Source organism: Pimephales promelas, chromosome 22, assembly GCF_988280905.1.
Source record: "Pimephales promelas chromosome 22, fPimPro1.hap1.1, whole genome shotgun sequence".
Classification (NCBI taxonomy): Eukaryota; Metazoa; Chordata; class Actinopteri; order Cypriniformes; family Leuciscidae; genus Pimephales; species Pimephales promelas.
In genome coordinates this window covers 17,179,969-17,201,848 of record NC_142790.1, presented here as the reverse complement: position 1 = coordinate 17,201,848, position 21,880 = coordinate 17,179,969, and the positions used below count along the sequence as shown (strand labels likewise).

At 37.0% G+C, this 21,880-nt stretch overlaps 1 protein-coding gene across 3 annotated transcripts in view; it reads right to left on the bottom strand.

Moving 5' to 3' along the window:
* The window catches only part of neto1l (neuropilin (NRP) and tolloid (TLL)-like 1, like), an 85,744-nt gene that overhangs the window by 5,687 nt on the left and 58,177 nt on the right, over nt 1–21,880 (bottom strand). For all 3 annotated transcript variants that reach the window (XR_016149125.1, XM_089125474.1, XM_089125475.1), the window contains 5 exons: nt 18,710–18,751; nt 18,483–18,610; nt 8,703–8,931; nt 4,369–4,482; nt 2,037–2,613 (listed from right to left, as the gene is read on the bottom strand). Coding sequence is in view for 2 of the 3 variants with exons in the window: in XM_089125474.1 (XP_088981600.1) it covers nt 2,037–2,613; nt 4,369–4,482; nt 8,703–8,931; nt 18,483–18,610; nt 18,710–18,751 (1,090 nt within the window). In the remaining variant the exon portion in view is untranslated. The remainder of the gene's footprint in view (nt 1–2,036; nt 2,614–4,368; nt 4,483–8,702; nt 8,932–18,482; nt 18,611–18,709; nt 18,752–21,880) is intronic.

The window sequence follows — 21,880 nt, the reverse complement described above, 5'->3', positions numbered from 1 at the left end:
GTCAGCATCATTACTCCAGTCTTCAGTGTCACATGATCCTTCAAAAATCATTCTAATAAGCTAATTTAGTGCCCAAAAACATTTCTTATTATTATCAATGTTGAAAACAGTTGTGCTGCTTAATTATTGTTTGGGTGGATGGATGGATGGATGAGTGGATGAGGCATTTATATATTGCTTTTATATGTACTGCACACCCAAAGCACTTTACAATCATGTCAGGGGATCTCTCCTCAACCATCACCAGTGTGCAGCATCCACTTGGATGATGCGACGGCAGCCACCGTACAACGGTGCAGTACGCTAACCACACACCAACTATAGGTGGAGAGGAGAGAAAGTGATAGAGCTAATTCAATTGATGGGGATTATTAGGAGGCCATGATTGGCAAGGGCCAATTGAGGTGATTTGGCCAGGACACCTGGGTTACACCCATACTTTTTACCAGAAGTGCTATGGGATTTTTAGGACCTTGGTTTTACGTCTCATCTGAGGGACGGAATGTGGAAATCTGAAATGTGATGCATTTTATTTCAGGATTATTTGTTATATATATATATATATATATATATATATATATATATATATATATATATATATTACTCACCCCAAACTTTGAACAATAGTCTGCATAAAGTCTTGGGTTACAAATATAACCATGGTTTCCTGAGAAGAGGAACACGACACTGTACTATGGAGTTGCTGCTATGGTAACACTCCTTGTGAGTTGGAGTCACAGTCAGGTGACGTCACAGGTGTGCCAGGTGAGTATAGGTGCCTATAAAAAACTTTATCAGCCTAATTTTTCTGAAGGAAGCCATACAAACATGCCAAAAGTGTGGCAACACAACGCAGTGTCTCATTCCCCTTCTCAGGGAACCATGGTTACAGTCTTAACCTGAGACATTCCCTTCCAAAGTGGACCTCTACACTGCATAGTGAAGTTCACACTATTGGAACGAAATACCCACTATACCATACTGCCCAAATGTCTGCTCACTGTGAAGTTAAATCATCATCAAGCTGTAGCCAAAGATTGCGCACCTAGTGACCCAGAACTTCAAAAAAATATCACCCATTTTACATGATCTACAGTATGCCAGGGTAGAACTGACTAGGTAGATTGCAGCCTCTCTGTATCTACAACCAAAGAGGAGGGGTAGACTAGAGAACTGCCACCTGGAACCTCAGCCATAGTTTCTAGAGGGACCACCTCCTCCAAGAGTAAAAATATTGAGCATTCATTTCAAAGGTCCAGAAGAGGCCTCAGGATCAATTGGCAGTGGAGCAGGTCATTTTGTCGACCAGCTCCTCATTTGTGGTGGTGAGGAAAGAGACCGACTTATTCAAAACATATGCCTCAACTCCCATTACATCTAGTTTCTCAGAACTAGATCAGGCCACAGAGTGGGCTTCCGGATCTGGCATGAGAGCTGAAGAGCTAGGAGACAAAGAAGCTGATGACATTCTTTCTAGGTGCCCTTATATACTCTCCCAGCATCTGTGATGTCACTGTGGCTGCGCTATCCAATCAAAATTGTTGTGTACTGTAACACACGTGCTTCAGACACCAGCTCAACTCCATGACACAGTGTATAGTTCCACTGCGAAAGGGAAGCTTGTTAAAAAAGAAACCCTTTCGATAATTTCACATATTCTCCCTGAAAACGGACCTAAAAAAGGCTGTTTATTTCAAAGTTCCATCTTAATGTAGCATGTCTTTAGCTGAACATTAACATTGAGAAGTGTCAGCCTTTCCCTTGCTGCATGCATTTACTTAATGCATCTGCATTTCTACAGCTTTTAGAAACTCAGCTCTGACTGGGATGCTGTCTCAGTGACAAAAAAAAGAGAATATCAAAGCAAAAAACAAACAAAGGAAAGAAAAAGATAAGATAGCTAAAACAACCAAACAATGAGAAGCTGATTAGAGGAGCTAAAGAGGAATAAAAATGAGAGTGGGAGTTAATCCTTCCAAAATGTGCATTATGATGAATTTGTACATTTGTATCATCAAAAATCAATGGATACTAACCGCTGCACTGCTTTCTCATGTCTGGACAGCCTGTGGCTAGTGGTGGGCACTTCCTCCAGGTCATCATCTAGGTCACAGGCATCTGCGGCGTCTTGTGAGTAGGTGTGTCTCATTACCAGAATGTTCCTGCGGTTGGTTTGGGGAGGAAGCGGCCGCATGGGTTGTGGCGGGAGGTCCGTCAGGATGGCCGCCGCCGCCTCGCGGGCGCACAGGTTGGTGTGGCTGCCCTTGTTGCTGGACAACTGCGTGGAACCGCAGTGATGCTCGTGGACACAGCGCGAGGAGGCGCTCCGCAGCTTGTGGTAGCTCTCAAAGTCCTCGGCCAGCTCGGCCAGGTCCGCGGATGTGGCCGCCGCGCTGCGGAGAGTGCACAGTTCATAATGCGGTGGCTCCTGGAACACCTCTTGGAACATGGTGGGGTCAAAGTCTTCCCGCCTCAGGATGTACTTCTTCCGTGGCTGCTTGATTTGAACGATCACAGATATGACAAGTAGGATCAGTACGATGCAGCACGTCACGCCGATGATGGTGCTGTTGGTGTTATTGAGGTTGTCCAGGATGTTGGCTTTCCTCTTTTCTGCAAAACACAACAAGAAGCATAATAAATGATTACTGCAGGCATGCAATGTCACCGTGGGTTACCTTGTGTTGAAACAGTTGTATCAAAGAGATTACAAACTGCACACAGAAGCAGTAAATCATTCTAATGGGAGAGCGTTGACATTTATGTAGCACAGTGAGCGTAAAACATCTGCGCTGGCTTTGGTTCAGAGGAGACAAGCATTTGCATTCAGATGTGCAGACAAACCCCAAACTAAGGCCTTATGATATTTTTCTAAATTAAATCATTTGGCTTTTATAATGTCATTGCACCAAAACCAAAAGAATCTGCATGGTCTTTGTATATATATATATATACAATTTTAATATTCATTATTTCTTAATATTTATTTACTTTCTATACTTTTTGTTTTTATTCGTTATATTTAAGGCTATTATAAGGTTGATTTAAATGATATGATATTTAATAAATAACATGTTCCATTCAATTTTCAATTGTTTTAAAAAGGAACTATTTTTGCAACATTTTATTTCGTATTATTTTTAACTTTTTTATTACTGTTTAAAACTAAGTCTTAATATTATGATTTACAATTGAACTATAGAAAGCAAAATTAAACAAGTCTACTTTAGTAAATGTGTTAAAAAATGTGTAAAACATATATAATTAATAACTGAAGATAAGGAGAACCCTGAAAAATACACTTTGTTAAAGAGTAACTAAACACTAAAGCAACTTTTTTTAGTTAATGATCTGTAAGAATGGATCTTTATTATTGATTCGAGTAACTTTTTTGACATTTGTTTATAAAGTGTTCTATTTCTACAATATATGGTGTAAAAACGTCTTAGTGCTGCCCTCTTCAGGTTGAACGGTGGCTACTGCAGTTGAATTTTCCTATTGGATGTTCCGCACTACGTGACGTACGCAGGTTTCAGCTCACCATTCACCATATAAAAACCATATTGTGTCGTCAAAACCACTGTAGCGAGTCAGGAATTGGAATTGTGAGTATTGAAAATGACCGGGATAGTGTGTTTTAGCATCTATTTCGTCCCCTCTATCTCCGCTGGGGTCAGACCACTTTTTCAGCATTTTCAAATATTGCCAGTAGGTGGAGTCAGGCTCTGACCAGGGGTTTAGTTACCATTTAAAAACCTTCATTGGACCCCCAATATAAATATGATTCAACTAACTTGAGTATTACATCAATTAAATACTAATTGGTAATAACTGATAAATTGTGTTTGATGATGTCAAATATGTTTTAGACAAAATGTCAAAGTTTTAGGCCTTTTTAAAATAATTTCTCCATATGCCCCTATTGTGGAAAACAAGCTGAGCTAAAACAATTCTCAATGGAGGGTCCCAGCAGCATTATTATCAACATTCAGTTAATTTAGCTTGGACAGCTTATGCAAAATATAAGCGTGATATAGCTTGAACTGCACTTATTCAAATCCAGCCAGAGCAAGTCATTCACATATACAAATGAATATCTAGTGGCCTGCTCATTTTTCCCAGCAGCAGCATTGCAGTGCAAAATCAATCAATGAACCCGTGCAGAATTTTGAAGGCTTTACAAGGTCTTTTTTTAACAGCTATGAGTTATATTTGATTGATTAGCTATAAAACATGAACAAAAAGGGGACAAATTTTAAGACAATTCTTCTCCTCGGGGATTGATCATCATTTAGAGAAAAACAGGGGTGAGATATGCACTCGAACCACTCGAGATTTGACAGGACATTTAACAAAAGTACAATTTACCTTTGCAGTGGTTCTCGTCCCAAGGGTAGACGCAGTTCTGGACTCCGTTGCACACCAGCGTGTTGTTGATACACATGTTACTGTGGCAAAAGAAAGCATCTGCCTCACAGGGAGCTGATGAGAGGGAAAAATGGATAATGCTAATGTCACATTACACTTCATTTCTCCCTGTTAATAAGACGCTGTCTATAATCTTATCCCATGAACACAATTAATCTCACAAATGTCTATCTGACTGTGTCTGTGCATCAATACAGTTCAAATTTAGAAACCCATTACTCAAACCAACCAAATCAAATTCTGTTGCCTTCTGCTATGCATGAATTTTAATATAGCTCTTCAAATATGCATGGAAACAAGTCCATGTCTGTAGAAGCTGCACAGATATTTTGTAATATTTCTATTAATATTATTCTGGTTTCACCTCAAGAAAGAGTCCATGCATGCATATACAGTGAATAAAGTGAATAAAGATAAAAATGTATACAATAAGTTTACAAGTTTCAACTTGCCAAGATGTGGTGAGGATAACTATTGCCAAGATGATAACGAATGCAGACACAAACTGCAAGTACTTCAATATTTATAAAAGCACTAATATCATTCAAGATCAAAGCAGATTAATCCAATATTGGTGTGAAAAAAATATTAGGGAGAGTGTTCACGCAGTCTCCGTTTGAGCTGAAAAAATGATGAATGTCTCAGCTGAAATTATAAAATGAGAAATGAGAAAGTTTATGCATGAAGACAACCTCTCATAACATTTACAACATCACTATCTGGAGGCTCAGTTACAGCCAAGGTGACTTGCAGAAGGGGCGGGGCTTCGGTCTCAATCGCCTCGCGTGCAACACGCCCACCAATGTGTGGCCAGTTCCCTTCCCACATACCTCACTTGACATTTTGCAGTCTGCAGAGGACATAGATCACCTAGTTCATACAAAACCCCCCTAAAATAGCAGCTTCAAGGTTGACTGAATGTACCTTGAGGATTTATTAATGACAGTATTCTCGAGCTGCTCCCAGATGAGGAATAACAACGTAAATTAGGATGACTCATAATTCCAGAAATGCAGTCCTCACGACTCTCTCGCCTTCACGTTCTGATACAGTTCCATTAGGTGGCGCTGCAGCTCTGTATTTCTCCTAAACAAGGAACTGAAAGAGACTGGACTTCCTTTCTCGGATGGGACACCAATTGACTTCCACAGTATAGGACAAAATCACTATTGAAGAAGTCAGTGAGGTCCTATCCACTGTTTGGTTACCCAATTCTAAATATCTTATTTTGTGTTCAGCTGAAAGAAATTCATACAGGTTTGGAACAATTTGAGGGTGAGAAAATGATTTTCAGAATTTGAATTTTTTAGTAAACTATCCATTGAAAAGGCCTTCAACCTCCATAGAAATTATTTTCCAGAGACCTTACAATAAATGCACAGAGCAGCGTTTGTTCATAGTTCGAGGTAACTAATGTACTGTTAACAAATGAAACCTTAATGTAAAGTGGCTGTTTACACATAGTGCATGAATTACACAATCTTACAAAATAACAACAATGCATACAGGCCTACACTTTCTTAAAAATAAAGGTCTTGCACAAGATATAAAACAAAGATTATTGATGTGTTTTAGAAGAAAAATACTATATATATATATATATATATATATATATATATATATATATATATATATATATATATATATATTAGGGCTGTGCAAAAAATTGCGATTAATCACATCCAAAATAAAAGCCTGTGTTTACATAATATATTTGTGTGGGCTGTATATAATTATTTTGTATATATAAATACACACACGTGCATGTATATATTTAACAAAATGTGTTATTCATATATAACATATTTATATTTATATAATATAGTTTATGTATTTTTATATATATATATATATATATACAGAATTTAAGCCCAAATAATTCTTAAATATATACATGCATGCATAGATATTTATATATACAAAATAATTATATACAGCACACACAAATATATTATGTAAACACAGACTTTTATTTTGGATGCGATTAATCGCAATTAATTTTTGTAATCGCGATTAATCGCATCCAAAATAAAAGTTTGTGTATATACATGCAAATATTTCTTAAATATATACATGCATACATTTGTGTGTATTTACATATACAAAATAATTCTACACACTACACACACATATATGATGTAATTTTGGATGCAATTATTGGATGCAAATATATATATAATATCCATTTTGCAACTTCTTGTTTCTTAATTAGGCTATAATTGTGAAATTTTCTACCAATTTCTAAGTGAATCCAAAATAATTGTTCATTCATTAAGTCTGTCATCAGATTGAAAGGCTCTCAGATATGCTGAATTAATCACATTATATGCAAGAACATACAGTTTCACTTATTTAAAGGTGTGCTGGGCAAGACTCTTTCAGTAGATGGTGGTTTCCCCCGTTCAGCTGCTGAGGCTAGCAAACCAGAGGGAGAAAGTGAGTGCATAAGTAAGTGCCTGGACAAGTTATGCAGGGGTGTTACCCGGGCAACCGCACATCCTGTGTTCATTCACTGGATAGGGCTGCACAAAAGACACTGGGCTCCTACACAAATCCACCTATCGCCATTCACCAAGACTGACGCAGACGCGCAGCTGCATCTTTCTATCCCAGAAAGAGCACTATGTGTTTTCTGCAGCCTCAAGGGCCTCAGAACCAAAACCACAGACTCATTCCCTCCACCATTCTTCTCCCGCATGCTTCAGGATATCCGCCTCTCTCTTTAAACGCACACTAATGTCCATTAAAGCCCCGCAATCAATCAGAAGAAGTGGAAGCTGTGCTGCTCTGCTGCTGTCTGGTACTCTGCACAAAATTGCTCATTTACTATTTTCAGCACCAGCGGTTTTTAAACTTGTTGATGCCGAGGAAGTACCCTAAAATATGATGATCCCCTTGCAAGGATGCAAGGAACAACTTTGCTAAAATATAAAGAAGGCTATATATTTTTAATGTTTAAAAAAGGAACTTTTACTGCATATGACAAAGAGATATTGTGATTATATATATATATACAGTATATATATATATATATATATATATATTATTTGAATGCATGTAAAGATATTTATTGTATTTTATTAAAACAAATATTTTAATAAAATCTGAAAAGTTATTGTTCTTACTGTTTAAAACAACTGCTGTAAATAGAATAAAATAATTGTGTGTCTACTTACATACATTCACACACATGCATGTATACATGTTTCCAAAATGTTGAACTTGGTAATAGCAGTACATAATGAAATGCACCAACTACAAAATCAAAAGCAGTATGTATTTTTACAATTATTTGCTGGGAAAGTGACAGATTTCATAATTTTATTCTATTTAGCATTTGTTTATATTTATAATTGTACATATATAAATTATACTGCTACAGTATACACTGCTTCTTCTGTGCACAATGAGGGTGGTGGCATCATTTCCTTTTAATCTTTTACCCAGCAGCATCGGCACGGCGTGCTTAGGCTGAGGTCGTTTTTAGGGACCACTGGGACAAGACAAATGGCGATGGGGCGTCACAGGAACGGTGTTGAGACCATTACAACGAAAGCCGTTTGATGCCGGCAGTGTGCACTAATGATGAGTGTGCTACCAGCTAAACATTAAACTCACATTTTATCACCCTATTTTCACTTTCTCTCTCTCAGCACTTCCTCTCATAGCCAGATACTCAATCTTTATAGCTCCTTTTCTGTCTCTCCGTTCCCACAATACTTCATCCTCTTTTAGAGCACCCATCCTTCAAGTTCCTCTCTCTCTCTCTCTCTCTCTCTCTCTCTCTCTCTCTCTCTCTCCACCCCCATTACACTCTATAGTTTCTGATGCTGCTAGCGCTGCCACCCGGAGAGATGTGACTAACTGCAAGGGACCACCGATTCAAAGACGCCCGGGTGGCGGGGCACCACCGCAGAACCCATGTTTCCAAGAAAACGCTCTGTCCCAGCAGGAACAGCTTATCCCTTAAATTAATAATCCTGTTATTCTGTGCATCTGTGTTCTCCCGTGTAGCCCGTATAAAGCCGTATAAATGCTACTTAGCAGAGGGAACAGGGAAAGTGACTTTTTTTTTTTTTTTTTTACAGACAAACTTTTGAACAGAAGTGCAATTTCTGATTGTTTCTTGTCATTTTGATGTTAAATATGACCCATCCATTTCTTCATGAGATTCATTCAGTGTAGGCCTAAATAATAAATACAGTAAACACAAACAACGGTTGGAACGGAGAGCTTTAAGTGTAGTACTGTAAGTGTGTGTGTGTAAGGCTTACGCTCTTGGAAGGTAGTGAAGAGAATCCGGAAACGGCTCTTTCGGCTGCCCTCGTCGGCCCACATGCGAACTACTCCCAGCGCGGACACCAGCATGACGTCGTTGGCCACCGTGCTGCAAAACTTATTCCTCAAGTCTTCCACCGAGCTGCTGCCGTCGTACACCGCCACGAAATTACGTTTACACTCATTGGAGTTCTGCATCTCGTAGTCTAGGAAACGTAAATAGATCTAAGAGAGAGGGGAACAGAGCAAAAACAGACTATTAAACCCATTGGAAATCTTTTACTTCTAACACACTAGGATTTCCACACAGGAAATGGACAATTCTCTTTCAACACAACAATCCCAGATGTCAATGACATCTAGATCCCCTGGTAAACTGTGTTTGCTTTACAGAACAGATCTCTGTGGTCAGAAAAGCCTCAGATTGATGATAATTGCACAGATAGATCAACAACGAGAACACAGAAGGTTATGTTTAAAATTCAACTTGAACACAAAATTCAGAGGTTTCGAAAAGTTGCAATAATGAGCTCTTGAAGAACGGCAATAACCTGCACATCTACTCATGCCAGCTCCTTTGGGCTCCCTAAAAACCAGGGAGGTGTTAGAACAAACCATCTGTTCTCCTCTCACCCAATCTGACCCTAATCAAGCTTAATTCACACCTCTCTTCAACCAGACTCCCATTTTCACTGTTTGAAATATTAAAAGATTCTGTCATCATTTAGTCACCCTCATGTCCTTCGAGTTTTTGAAGAATATCCAAAATAGTTTCACAAATGTGTTTCATATGATTTGTGTCATTTTCCAATGCTACTACCAAGTCGGTAGTATGTTCATATCGGTTTTCTAAATGCATATTATTAATCTAAGTGTGAATGATTTACCCATGCATATGTTTAAAATGTAAAAAAATATTGTAATTTTTAATTAAAATATCATCCAATCATCTAGTCCACTTTCAGATCTGCCTTCATCCAATCAACAACCGATGCCCTGTAAAAAATAAAAGTTGCTGCCTTAAATTTTTAAGTAGTCAACTTTAATGTTATTTCAAATTCAATTACATTAAAGTGATTAAATAAATTGATTTGAATATTGTATAACATTGCATATAAAATTGCATAACATTTTGATGAGTTGAAGTAATGCAAAAACATATGTTGTCATAATTTTGTCAAACCCATTTTTTTTTTCTTTTTAATAATCTGTTTCATTTGGATGTGTGTTATAGTACGAAAGAAAAGATCAGTCACTACTTAAGTAACATCCTGACATTAAGGGTGTATTCACACCAGTAAAGTCCGATAGTTCACTTGCTTTGGTCCGGACCAAATAAATTATTATTATTATTATTTTTTGGTACGGTTCGCTTTCACACTGCTCTTTTTGCAAGTGAACCAAAATTTGTAAACCAAACCACACGTGTGCTAAGGTCGTCCATTCATTGGACAAGGATTCTCAAGGGAAATCAGGAAGTGCAAAAAAGGCTCAGCATGGAGATATTTCCATATATTTCATACTGCAATATTTGTTCTTTTACTAATTTTGTGTTAATTCTGTACAAACGCAATATGAAGAAACTAATGAGTATCATATGATACAATGTCATCTATACGAAGTTGTAATTCGGATTTTGAGAAGACGACGAGTGTAACGTTTGAGTGGCTCTATAAACGCGGGGAAATACGACAACTCTCGTCTCTCGTGCATCTTTTCATTCGACCACCTTCTGTTTTTTTTTTGATCTCTGGGCAACATCTCAACTTTGCGTTACAAGTGACACTGCACAGAAGACGGAGAAGGTATAAAGTTTTCATTAGCGAGGGGCTATGTTCACTCATTCAAATAATGAGATTCTTATTGTGTACTAACAAGTGCTGTCAATGTTAACGCTTGCGATTAAGTTTGTCCAGTTTAACGTAAATTAACGCATCATCATCCTTGTATTGTAACTATCCTTACATTAATAATAATAATAATTCATTACATTTATATAGAATTTTTCTCGGCACTCGCTTTAAGGGGGAAACTCGTCAACCACCACCAAAAGGTGGTGAACTGCAAATGCTTTATGAACTGCAAATTATATTTTTTTGCATCTTTGCGCGATTAGACATTCACACACGACGCGCAGAAAGACGCGCAATATTCTCTTTCGACGCAGTGCTTTCTTGCAATTGGGTCGGTTCACGTTCACACCGTAAACGAACCGTACCAGAGTTCGTTTGGAACCGTACCGAGACCACCTCTTCAGCTGGGTCTCGGTTCGGTTGTTTGGTCCGCACCCGAGTTCGATTGCTGTATTCACACCTGCCCAAAAGGTCCGCACCAAGGGGGCAAATGAATTAGAGTTCGATTCAATCGAACCAAACAAGGCAGGTGTGAATACACCCTTAGATATACAATAACTTTGTGTGACCACAGTTCATGATGATAACAAGAATCCATCAGGTTTTTTTTTCTTTTTCTTTTAATCATTCTTTTATAGATCTCGTCAATGGATCACTAAACTGTTCACAAAACCATTTTGAATGAATCAATCACAAATCAATTGGACTCTGTTCTCAACTCACAGATTTGGACACAATGGTTAACAGATTACTGAAAGAAAAGGCCATCAGTGAAAAATCGGTTAAACATCCGTCTTCCCATACGTAGGGCTATCATATGTCTTCAGAAGATCCAAACAGCTAGCTTTTATGATACTTTTATCATGGTTTTGCATCCTTTTTGTAGATTTAAATCTCTCACTTCCATTCACTGTAATTGCATTAAAAAAAGAGATCACAACGTTCTTTAAAATTTCTCTTTGTGCTCCACAGAGAGTCAGTCAAACAGTTTTGAAACAACACGAGAGTAAATGACTGAGTTTTAATTTTAGGTATAGTACTATTCCAAATACACTGCTAAAATAACCATCACAATGATAACATTACACTATTTGACAGAATTAAACCTTCCAAATATTAGTACAGCATGTTCTCCTCTCAGCAGGTGGAGTTTGCAGTATAAAGTGAAGTGATTTTACATTTAATGAGCACTTGGTGTTCCATTATGACAAGTAAATGAAGCACCCCAGTTCAAGCACTGGGTAAAGGCTCATGTGTTACTCAACAACTCAGTAAATCTTTCCACTGTTATAGCTTTTAATTCAACCACATTTTCCACTTTTATAGGGGGACTATATATCGATGTGTCATGCCAGTGACATTGGTTGGTTTGTCCTTGCCACCAACAATATGCTCACACCAACGATATAAGTAATGAACTAGTGACACCGTATTCTTTCTGGGATGCTGTGGTGTGTACAATCTTACATCATCAGCAAAAAATACTGTATATAAACCCCACTCACTCACATCTGGACAAATAAAACATAAAGGAAACGAGGGTTTCTAATATGCTCAGAGAATCACATGAAGACGAAAGCAGACTCATATGTGCCAGCTTGTTAGTCCCAATTCACTATGAGGAATATCAACAATGTTTGAGACAGTAATTAGACTGAATTGATTTTAGAAAGTTGCCCAGATCAGTAAATGAAGCATTAGGGAACCTGTCTGGTTATTAAGATAGACTCTCCTAATAATCTAACACCTTAAGGCAGCTGAAAGCAAAATCCAGAAACTGATGCTGAAAGTGAATCCACTGAATAGCCAATCACTAACAGTGCCTTATAAACCCTAAGGTAGAGGAATGTACTGTATAATGTGATAAAAGCAAATATTTAATCAAAAGTTTTGGGCGGTCCTCAGATCAGTCACAGTAGTCTTATCATTACACGCTAATTTAGTGGTGCTTGCTTTTAAATTTTATATTTTCAACCCCAAAAGTTTGATACAAAACTCATCCGACACCATCTATGCTACTTACTGAATAATGTGTACTTGTGCTGAATAAGGAAAAGTATGCTTTTAAGTGATCAGACATATGGTTTCTTAATGAAAAAAAAAACAAACAAAAAAAAACAAAGACAAACAAATGATCAATTTATGACCCATATACAGTCAAATCAAAATGTATTCAGACACAAGATATAATTATTGATATTATTTTTTTACTAGTGGGTGCAGGGCACTAGTTGATTTATGGAAGTGAGGATAGCAAAATAAAGTAAACTGTGACATATAACCAACATTTCTTCATAAATGGTCGCCTTGCTCTCTACTGTGATGCATGTTCGTGACTCTCCTGTTCAAACTCGTTCATCAAAACGAATAAATCTTTTTCCAAGTCAATTTGTTCATTTCGTTCGTTGAATGAATTAAATGACTCGGAAAAAGATTTCAGTTTGAACTGGAGAGTCACAAACGTGCGTCATAGAATACAGTAGAGCAAGGCGACCATTTGAGCTTATAAAACTTAAACTTTGTTATTTATTTATTTATTAAATGAGCGATCGTTTCACTTAATAAGACCCTTATTCATCTGGAATCGTTTAAAGCCCTTTGAAAAGTTTGCAGCTTGTACTGAAACTGTCTTTTGGACCTTGAACCGTTTGGTTCCCACTGAAGTCCATTATATGGAGACAAATGCTGGAATGTTTTCATCAAAAACCTTAATTTCTTTTCGACTGAATGAAAGACATGGATATCTTGGATGACATGGAGGTGAGTAAATTATCAGCAAAAGTTTTTTGAAAAGTGAACTACTCCTTTAAGTGTTTTTTCTTTAATTGCTAATACAACCTTTTTACACCACATACTGAACAAAATTAAGCATGGTAATTGGTTGACCTAAATTGATATTATCTAATTGTGTACTTACATTTAATTATGGTTTATTTGCATGGTTCGGGAGGAACACGTTCTAATGATCAAACAATCAAGTCATTCCAAACAGCTGTCAGCAATTAATATTCAACAGGTCCACTCAATCAGCATGAGTAATGCCTATAAATACACGCAGTCGACTCATCCATATTCCTCGACAGTTTTCAGCATCCTTCCACCACCCCATCTCCTCACACTTGCCTGGTTATCTTCCTAACGAGAGATATGGGGGAAGTACTCTGGTCTCCCCCTGGACAGCACGCCAAATACCCATAACAATTTACTCTCTGATCATTTGTGAGTGTGAACTTGTGAAACAGCTGACAGCTATTCAAATTTGTGAGATATTCTAAGGGTACATTTACACCACAACGATATGCTTAAAATTAAGAAGTTTTTCAGACGACCCCCATTGTCAAAATTATCGCCATTCACACGTATCCGCGAAAATGTCACGCTGTATTCTGCTGCCAGGCCATTAGATGCAGATGAAACATAATAGACTGAAAACGTAATATGTATGTGCATGACATGCGTTTTTGTTGTTTACACGGAGAACCTTTTTAAAACTTGCGCTTGTTTTGGAAACTTTGCAGTTTTAGGCAACCAAAACGCCATTGTCATGTAAACAAACCGCCAAAACGCATCAAAATTTTAAAATGTTTAGTTGAAAACGGTGTTGTGCAAACAGCCCCTAACGGCCAAAACTAGATGGCCAAAACCAATGAAATATCAACTGATTTGATAATTATTGTCATATTTTAGTACCATTTTCAAAACTATAGTGAATAAACTGTGACAATATGAGAAATATTGAAGGTGTCTAAATACATTTTGGGTTGACTGTATATATATATATATATATATTAGTGCTGTCAAACGATTAAAATATTTAATCGCGATTAATCGCATTAATGTCATAGTTAACTTCTAAATTATCTTTTGTTTTCTTTTTGTTACATTATTTTTTCTCATTTTAATATTCTTATGTTTTTTTATTATTATTATTGAAAATAACATTGGAATAGTGTTCAATTTCACACTAACATATGTAAATAATATATATATATATATATATATATATATATATATATATATATATATATATATATAATGCAAATGGTATCTAGCCAGTTTCAACATTGAATTGTTAGTATTGCATGAGAACACCACTCACATTTCTTGAGAAAACGCAAAGCTGTAGCCTTTAAAGAGTAAATCTATCAAAATGATCTGCGAATCAGTAAAAAAAAGACTATATGAATTAAAACCTCCTGCACCCCCTCCATCTGAAACAAGCCCCCTCCTAACCCAGAAGCAGGTTTGAATGCTTGAGTACAGTTTAATTACCCAGTACAATAATTGTATCTCAATAACTCAGCTTTGTTCTCCTATACCGCTCTTCTGGAAATAAATTAGCCAGGTCTGTCTGACATCGAGACACCAACCTCTGGCCAGTTCGGGACTGCTGTCTCTTCAGGGCATGTGGATGTTTTTGAGGTGCTGTTCACATCCCCCTCTATGCTGACTTATTACGTTCCCACCAGAGCGGAGAGGACAATCAGAGGACCGGCTGCAGCCCAAAAATGCATGTGTGGATGAATTGCTGCGAACACATGATGATATAATACACCCCACCCCCTTTTCTTTTCCTATCAGTCAGTAAATCGAATAAGAAACCAAAAGATGAGATGTACAGTACATGTCTGGGAGGTTTTACTGTTGTGGATTTAATTGGATGAGATATATGAAAGCCTGCGAGAGATGTGGGGAGGACAGGCATTTGAGGAACAGTAGCTGGTGTCTAGAGGAAGACACTACGCTTTCCCTGCCATCTGTGCTCCAAACAATCATTCCTGTGAGATTTCAGAGCCAGACAAACATGACACTGATTCAGAGCTGCTACAGAAAATTATTCCAATGAAATGGACAATATTACACTCGTGTGAAGATGACGTGAAGTTCTATGCTTATTACGAGAGACGTTGGGAAAAGGAGGACAAAAGTCATTTTAAAGGCAAGTCAGTTTGGTCTTAGGTTAAAGGCATACAATAAGAAGTTTTACTGAAATATTATAAACATTTGAAAAATGCAGACCCCTTGACTGAGTATCAAGGTCAATTAATTTATAAAAATATCGTAACTTTGTGTGACGGGGTAAGGTTGTGAAATGTCAATGTCAGTAACATTCATGAATGATTCAGTTAATACATTAAAAATACATTTTACCTTAAATATTTTGCAAAAAATATTATATATTGTACAAAACATACACTACCATTTAACAGTTTGGGGTTGCTAAGATTTTTAATGTTTTTAAAATAAGTCTTTTACACACATACATAAACCGCATTTATTTGATCACATCGTTTTTATTTAAAATACCTGTTTACTATTTTAATATATTATAAAATCTCATTTATTCCTGAGATGGAAAGTTGTATTTTCAGCATCATTACCAGTCTTCGGTGTCACATGATTCTTCAGAAATCAGTCCAATATGCTGATTTGCTGCTCAAGAAACATTTCTTATTTTTATCATCAATCTTGAATATAATAAAAAAAGAGAAAAAAATAAGAACAAACTGAATACATACTTGCTATTGTCAATCAAACTATAGATTTAATGTACAAACAAACAAACTTACTGAAATCAAACTCTTGAAAGATAGTTTACATTAAATTTTATTCATAGTTTTCATATTTTTTTATTCAAATTCATATATCTAGATTCGGATTAAAGATGAAAAAAAAAAAATTAACTGACGTGGTTAAATACTGGATAAATGCTGGTTTATCAACACTCTCTGGAGGAAAAAAGGCGAAGTCGTCATAATAACCATTGTGTGCAGATTCATATAATTGCAATCATGAGTCATAGCTCTGAAATTTTTAGTCTCCCTTGAGCAGTGCTGGCGGATGATAAAAATGCTTGAATAACTGTGTGAAACGGACAAGGGCATATGCTTTTGATTTGTGAATCTGGAAGGACATCAGATCAAGTTCTGAAACAATAAATCATATTAAACACAAATATGATCACAGAGCCATGGCAAAATAGACATTTTTGGAAAGATATACAGGAAATGGAGACAATTTATTGTGTTTAGTCATATGCTGCTGATTAGTTCCACAGGTAACTATACGACTCTGGGCAAACCCATCTGTTCCAGCTGAAGTGTGTTTAGTTTTATTGATGATAAAATGCTTTCTCTTTTACCTGCTTATTTGCAGTGCATATATATGCTGTAAATTCTAAAATAAATTAATATTTTTATTCAGTAAGGACATGCTAAATTGATCAAAAGAATATGAAGCAACTGCTTATAATAATAAGAACACTGATAATATAAATGCTTATTTAGCAGTACATTATAATGATTTCTGAAGGATCATGTGACACTGAAGACCATAGTAATGGCAGTTGGAAAAAAAAGTAAATATTAAATAAAACAACAAAAAATGAAATTGTAATAATATTCACAATATTGCTACTTTCAATGTATTTTTGATCAAATAAATCCAGCATTGGTGAGCATAAGAGACATTTAAACCCCAAACTATTGGTTAACTGGGACAATGGTCAATTGTGCAGTTTGGAATATTATAAAAGAATATGAGACTGCAGAATTATGCAATTAACCACAATACAGCAATAAAACAACATGGCATCATGATATTTGTGTAAACACACACGCCACTTTCAAGTCTATATGCATTTTGAGCTATCCACGTGTATGGGTGTATGTCTACACCGTTAAATGTCCAAGTGATTCCTCGTTTATGTACACGCCGTTAAATGTCAGAGTGAAACGAAGCAAAATGTAGATCTACATCTGGGGAGTGATATTTTTTTCCCAAGGATTTTTTCCCTAGGGGAAGACTCATAAATGGTATTAACCCCAGTGATAGGTAGGTTTAGGGACAGGGTTGGGGTGGGTCATAGATTTATATACAGTAATGTAACATTAAGTCAACAGCGTTCATAAACACGCTGAAAAGCGATTATGCATGTTGATAGCATGCCAAAAATGAAAATACGAATTGGCACGTCATACATACGCCATTTCATGAGAATCCTATTCTAATGAGGGTACTGTTTTCCCCATTTGGATCAGATTACATGGAGGAAAATCTTTTTCACTGTAACATAAAAATGGAAAAAAGACAGGCTAAACTAGGGTGGTGATGGTGCAGTGGATAAGACATATACACACCTTTGGTGTGAGAGACCTGAGTTTGAATCCACTGTGAGACACCGATGTGTCCCTGAGCAAGACACTTAACCCCTAGTTGCTCCAGAGGCGTGTGACCTCTGACATATATAGCAATTGTAAGTCGCTTTGGATAAAGCGTCAGATAAATGTAAATGTAAACTAAAGCAGTGAACAGTTCTTGAAAAAAAACTTTTTTTATTATTGTGAAGAACCTTTTAAAAATCTAAAAACCCCTTTTCCATTGTAAGGAACGTTTTTTTTTTTGCAATGGAAAGGTTCTATGGATGCCAATAAAAAAGCTTATAAAATCGTAGTGAGACAAGGACAGCTGTAAACTGATCCACTGGCAACAGTGCCCCAATTATAAAACCAAATCTGACCCCAAATAAACTTGACTACACCTGACTTTTTCCACATGAACACTATCCCTTTGATTCCCATCTGCCATAAAAAACAAAACAACGGCAGCCCTGCGAGAGCTCATTCTGCTGTATGTCATGCGCCTAAGAACTGCCACATTTTTATCCTCAACAGAATTCCACCTAACTGCATACAAATCTGCCCCGAGATGTTTTCACAATGGCCGCATAATGCAAACGACTGCAAAACAGAAATCCAAATGCTGAACTGTGAGGCGGTTACTGCACAGCTTGAGGCAGATACAAGCTGTCAAATGTCAGAAATGTGGCAGGCTGGGTAACACAACGACAACAGGGAAACAACTGGAGAGTTATTAGACGAGAGCAGGGGAAGCTGGTACGGGGCCTGACTGCGGGGGACTGACCTTGGAACGAGGAGGGGCACGGATGTACCACTTGCAGTCCACTGCCTCTGTCTGCAAGGCTTTGCCGTCTTTGGTGATCTGCTGCGATTCAATGATGCCTTCAGGTCCTCCCATCTCAAACTCACAAACTGTAGTGGAGGAGACATAAGAAGACAGATTACGGAAAATGAAAAGCCATTAGATATATTCATATGTAGGGTGCTTATAAATGAATGAATAATACCCACAGGGAAGAGGTTTGGGGACTCCAAAGTCTTTAAAGTCAGGATCTGAAAAAAAGAAGAAGCAAGAAAATAGGATATCAAATATAATTCAGATGACTGATAACCATAAATAGGTACTGTGCTGTGATACATCATAACCATTTAATGCACTCAATGTGTACGTTGAGATTGATCAACTCGATTTGTGAACTGTTTAAGACCGAGACTCTTGCAAACTATTCTAACTCAATCTTTCCAATTTGTAGATTTTAAAGAAAGATTGAAAGAGTTGTTGGAAGCTTATTCATGGTGATTTTTAAGACATGCATCTGTGGGATAGTTTGTATAGCCTAACTTGTAGCTTTTACATGTGGTGACTGTATTTAGGCTTCAAAATTCTGTTTATATATGAATATGATCTTGATTAATAAAAGAAAATCCTATTGAGTTTTTCTCAAGAGAACAAGGGTGATGCTACAGTAGCTTTCGGGTTGGACTGAAAAAAAATACGTTCTGCCTGCATCACTTAAAAAAGAAATATTTCAGTTTAAACACATAGTAATGGAAAGCCATAATGGTAAATGGTAAATGGTAAATGGACTGCATTTATATAGCGCTTTCATAGACCTAATGGCCACCAAAGCGCTTTACATATTGCCTCACATTCACCCATTCACACACACATTCATACACCGACGGCGGTGTCAGCCATGCAAGGCGCCAGCCAGCTCGTCGGGAGCAGCTGGGGTTAGGTGTCTTGCTCATGGACACCTCGACATTTGGTCAGGTGGAACCGAGGATTGAACCACCAACCCTTCGGTTTGTGGACAACCCACATGAACCACTGAGCCACTGCCGCCCCATAATCTAAATTATATTGATCCAACTTTAAATGTTAAAAAACAATTTAGACTTTAACCTGCTGTGGAGCATCATTATGTAACCGTACATTCAGTGAAATCTCCTCAGTTCCCAGTGGACTCAATTCCTCTCTTAGTTGAATTTCTTTGTTTTCAAATCCACTTTAATCTAAAAAAAAGTACATATTCAAGTCTATGGAGAACCACATTTATTGCAAATATCACACCCATTCTAACAATAGTGGTTAAGCAGAATGTAAATGTGCAAGACATTATTGTTAATCCAACAATATAGTCTCATATAGTCAATAAAAAAATTGTTCAAACCGTTTCAGACTGATACAAACCGATAACCGAAGTACGCAATAATGTACGAGAGGCTGTGGACGATACAGCACTTGCCTCGAGTACCTTATTGCTTTTATAAAACGGTTGCCACGCAATAAAATATTAAAGTAAAAATGTATTAGTGCAATTTTCATGAATTAAAATCACTAAAAGCCTTCCTTCCGCTAGAAAAAAATAGTCCCTGACCATGAACAGAGACAACGTTTCAATGTGTAATATGCACGAAAGCTCAAATAAAAACAACTGCAGTGTTGCGCAGTGATAACTAGAACCGTCAGGTGAAGCGGTCATAGCCGTGTTTTATCATGAATAAAGCGAAGCTATTGACCAATCAGAATCAAGGATTGGAACTAACCATTTAATTGTGCATTTTAACATAAGAATCAGATGTTCTGTGGGGTTGCTTTATGTCAAAATGAATACAATCTCATGCTTCAATACAGCTCTACTCTTTATCCTAACATAAATGAGCAGAGTCTATCAGAAGCGGCATTTTGCTATGCAGAACTAATAGGTGGGCAGTTTAATTACTCTCACCCCTCTGTGATTAGATCGGCTTATATTTAGTATGGGTGATATTTAGCTCCGTGATCCCATCGTTCACTCTGATATTCATAAATGGACAGAGACAATGACATTTACAGAAGCGAATCTCATTGAAGATGACTTCTCTTAGAAAAGACACACATGTATACATATACACATACAAACGCACAGAAAAGTCTGCACCCATTAAGAGAAGATTGGATTGTGCCCAGTTATATTTATATGAGAGACTGATTGATTTGTGGATTGATCTGCTGAAAAATCCTGATTTATTTCTCTCATTCTCATTTCACCCTCCTGTGAGCACTTATGTGGGTCACTGTGTGTGATCGCAGAGGACACCCATCACTATTATGACATATTCACTCCTATTTTGGACATGGTTCCTGGCAATATGAGACTGTAGGATATGCAGCAAGATGTTTTACTAAGTCCACTTCTAATGTGAGTCCGCAAAAAAATTCTAATTTAATTGCATTACCACCTTGATCTCTGTTGTGATTGGCTAATCTTTGCATGCCAGAGTTGCCCACATTATCTTTATTAATTTTGGATCAATGGGTCAAGGTAGTTAGCATGCAAATAGCCTCAGCAGTATTGTTAAAATCTGCTCCAAGATCATTGGAGTTCAGTTGACAGACCTGATGAGCTCCCTCTGGAAAAAAAACGGGTGCTCCAGAAGGCTAGACAGGTTATGAGTTATCTCCCCCCACTAGATATGTGTCAGGCATTGTAAACCTCTGTATTTACTTAGTATTATCTATTTATTTATCTATTTATACTTGAACGTTGGTCCTAACTTGGTTTATGTATTGTGGCCTGTGTATTTGCTTTGTTCTTGTGCCCAAATGAAATTTGATGTCATTGACAGTGTTTCTGAATGCTTGACTAAGTGTTGTCTTCTTGTCTTGTTGATACGACTGGTAGGCTAAAACTGAATTGCTCTACGGGGATAAATAAAGTAGTTTGAATTGAATTGACTAAAATGGAAGATTAAATAACAGAACAGTGTGGAAACTGAAACTGGGTCCTGCCACTTACATTCAAAACTTGACTTCTTGGTGTCAATCAGTGTACACAAATGCTATTACATATAGTCACACAATAGAACATTGTGTTATAATGCAAAATACACTGGGAGTCACTTCTATAACCAAAATGCCCGTCTTAAAGGGATCACAGTGTGACCCTAATGTTGCTTATATAGTACTTATTCAAAATAAAATGAACAGTTTGAAGCCACTGTTGGTTGATTCAGATTTGAATGATGAAAGACAATTATTTTGTCTAAAAGCAGAGGCGCTGCTCTGATATTCTGTACGCTTAGATATTCATAAAAAATAAATAAATAAATTGAAAAAAAAAACGGGGGCCATGAAATTGTTTTGAAAATGGTCAAAAATGCTGGCGGTGACTGACAACGTTTAAGAAACAAACAAAA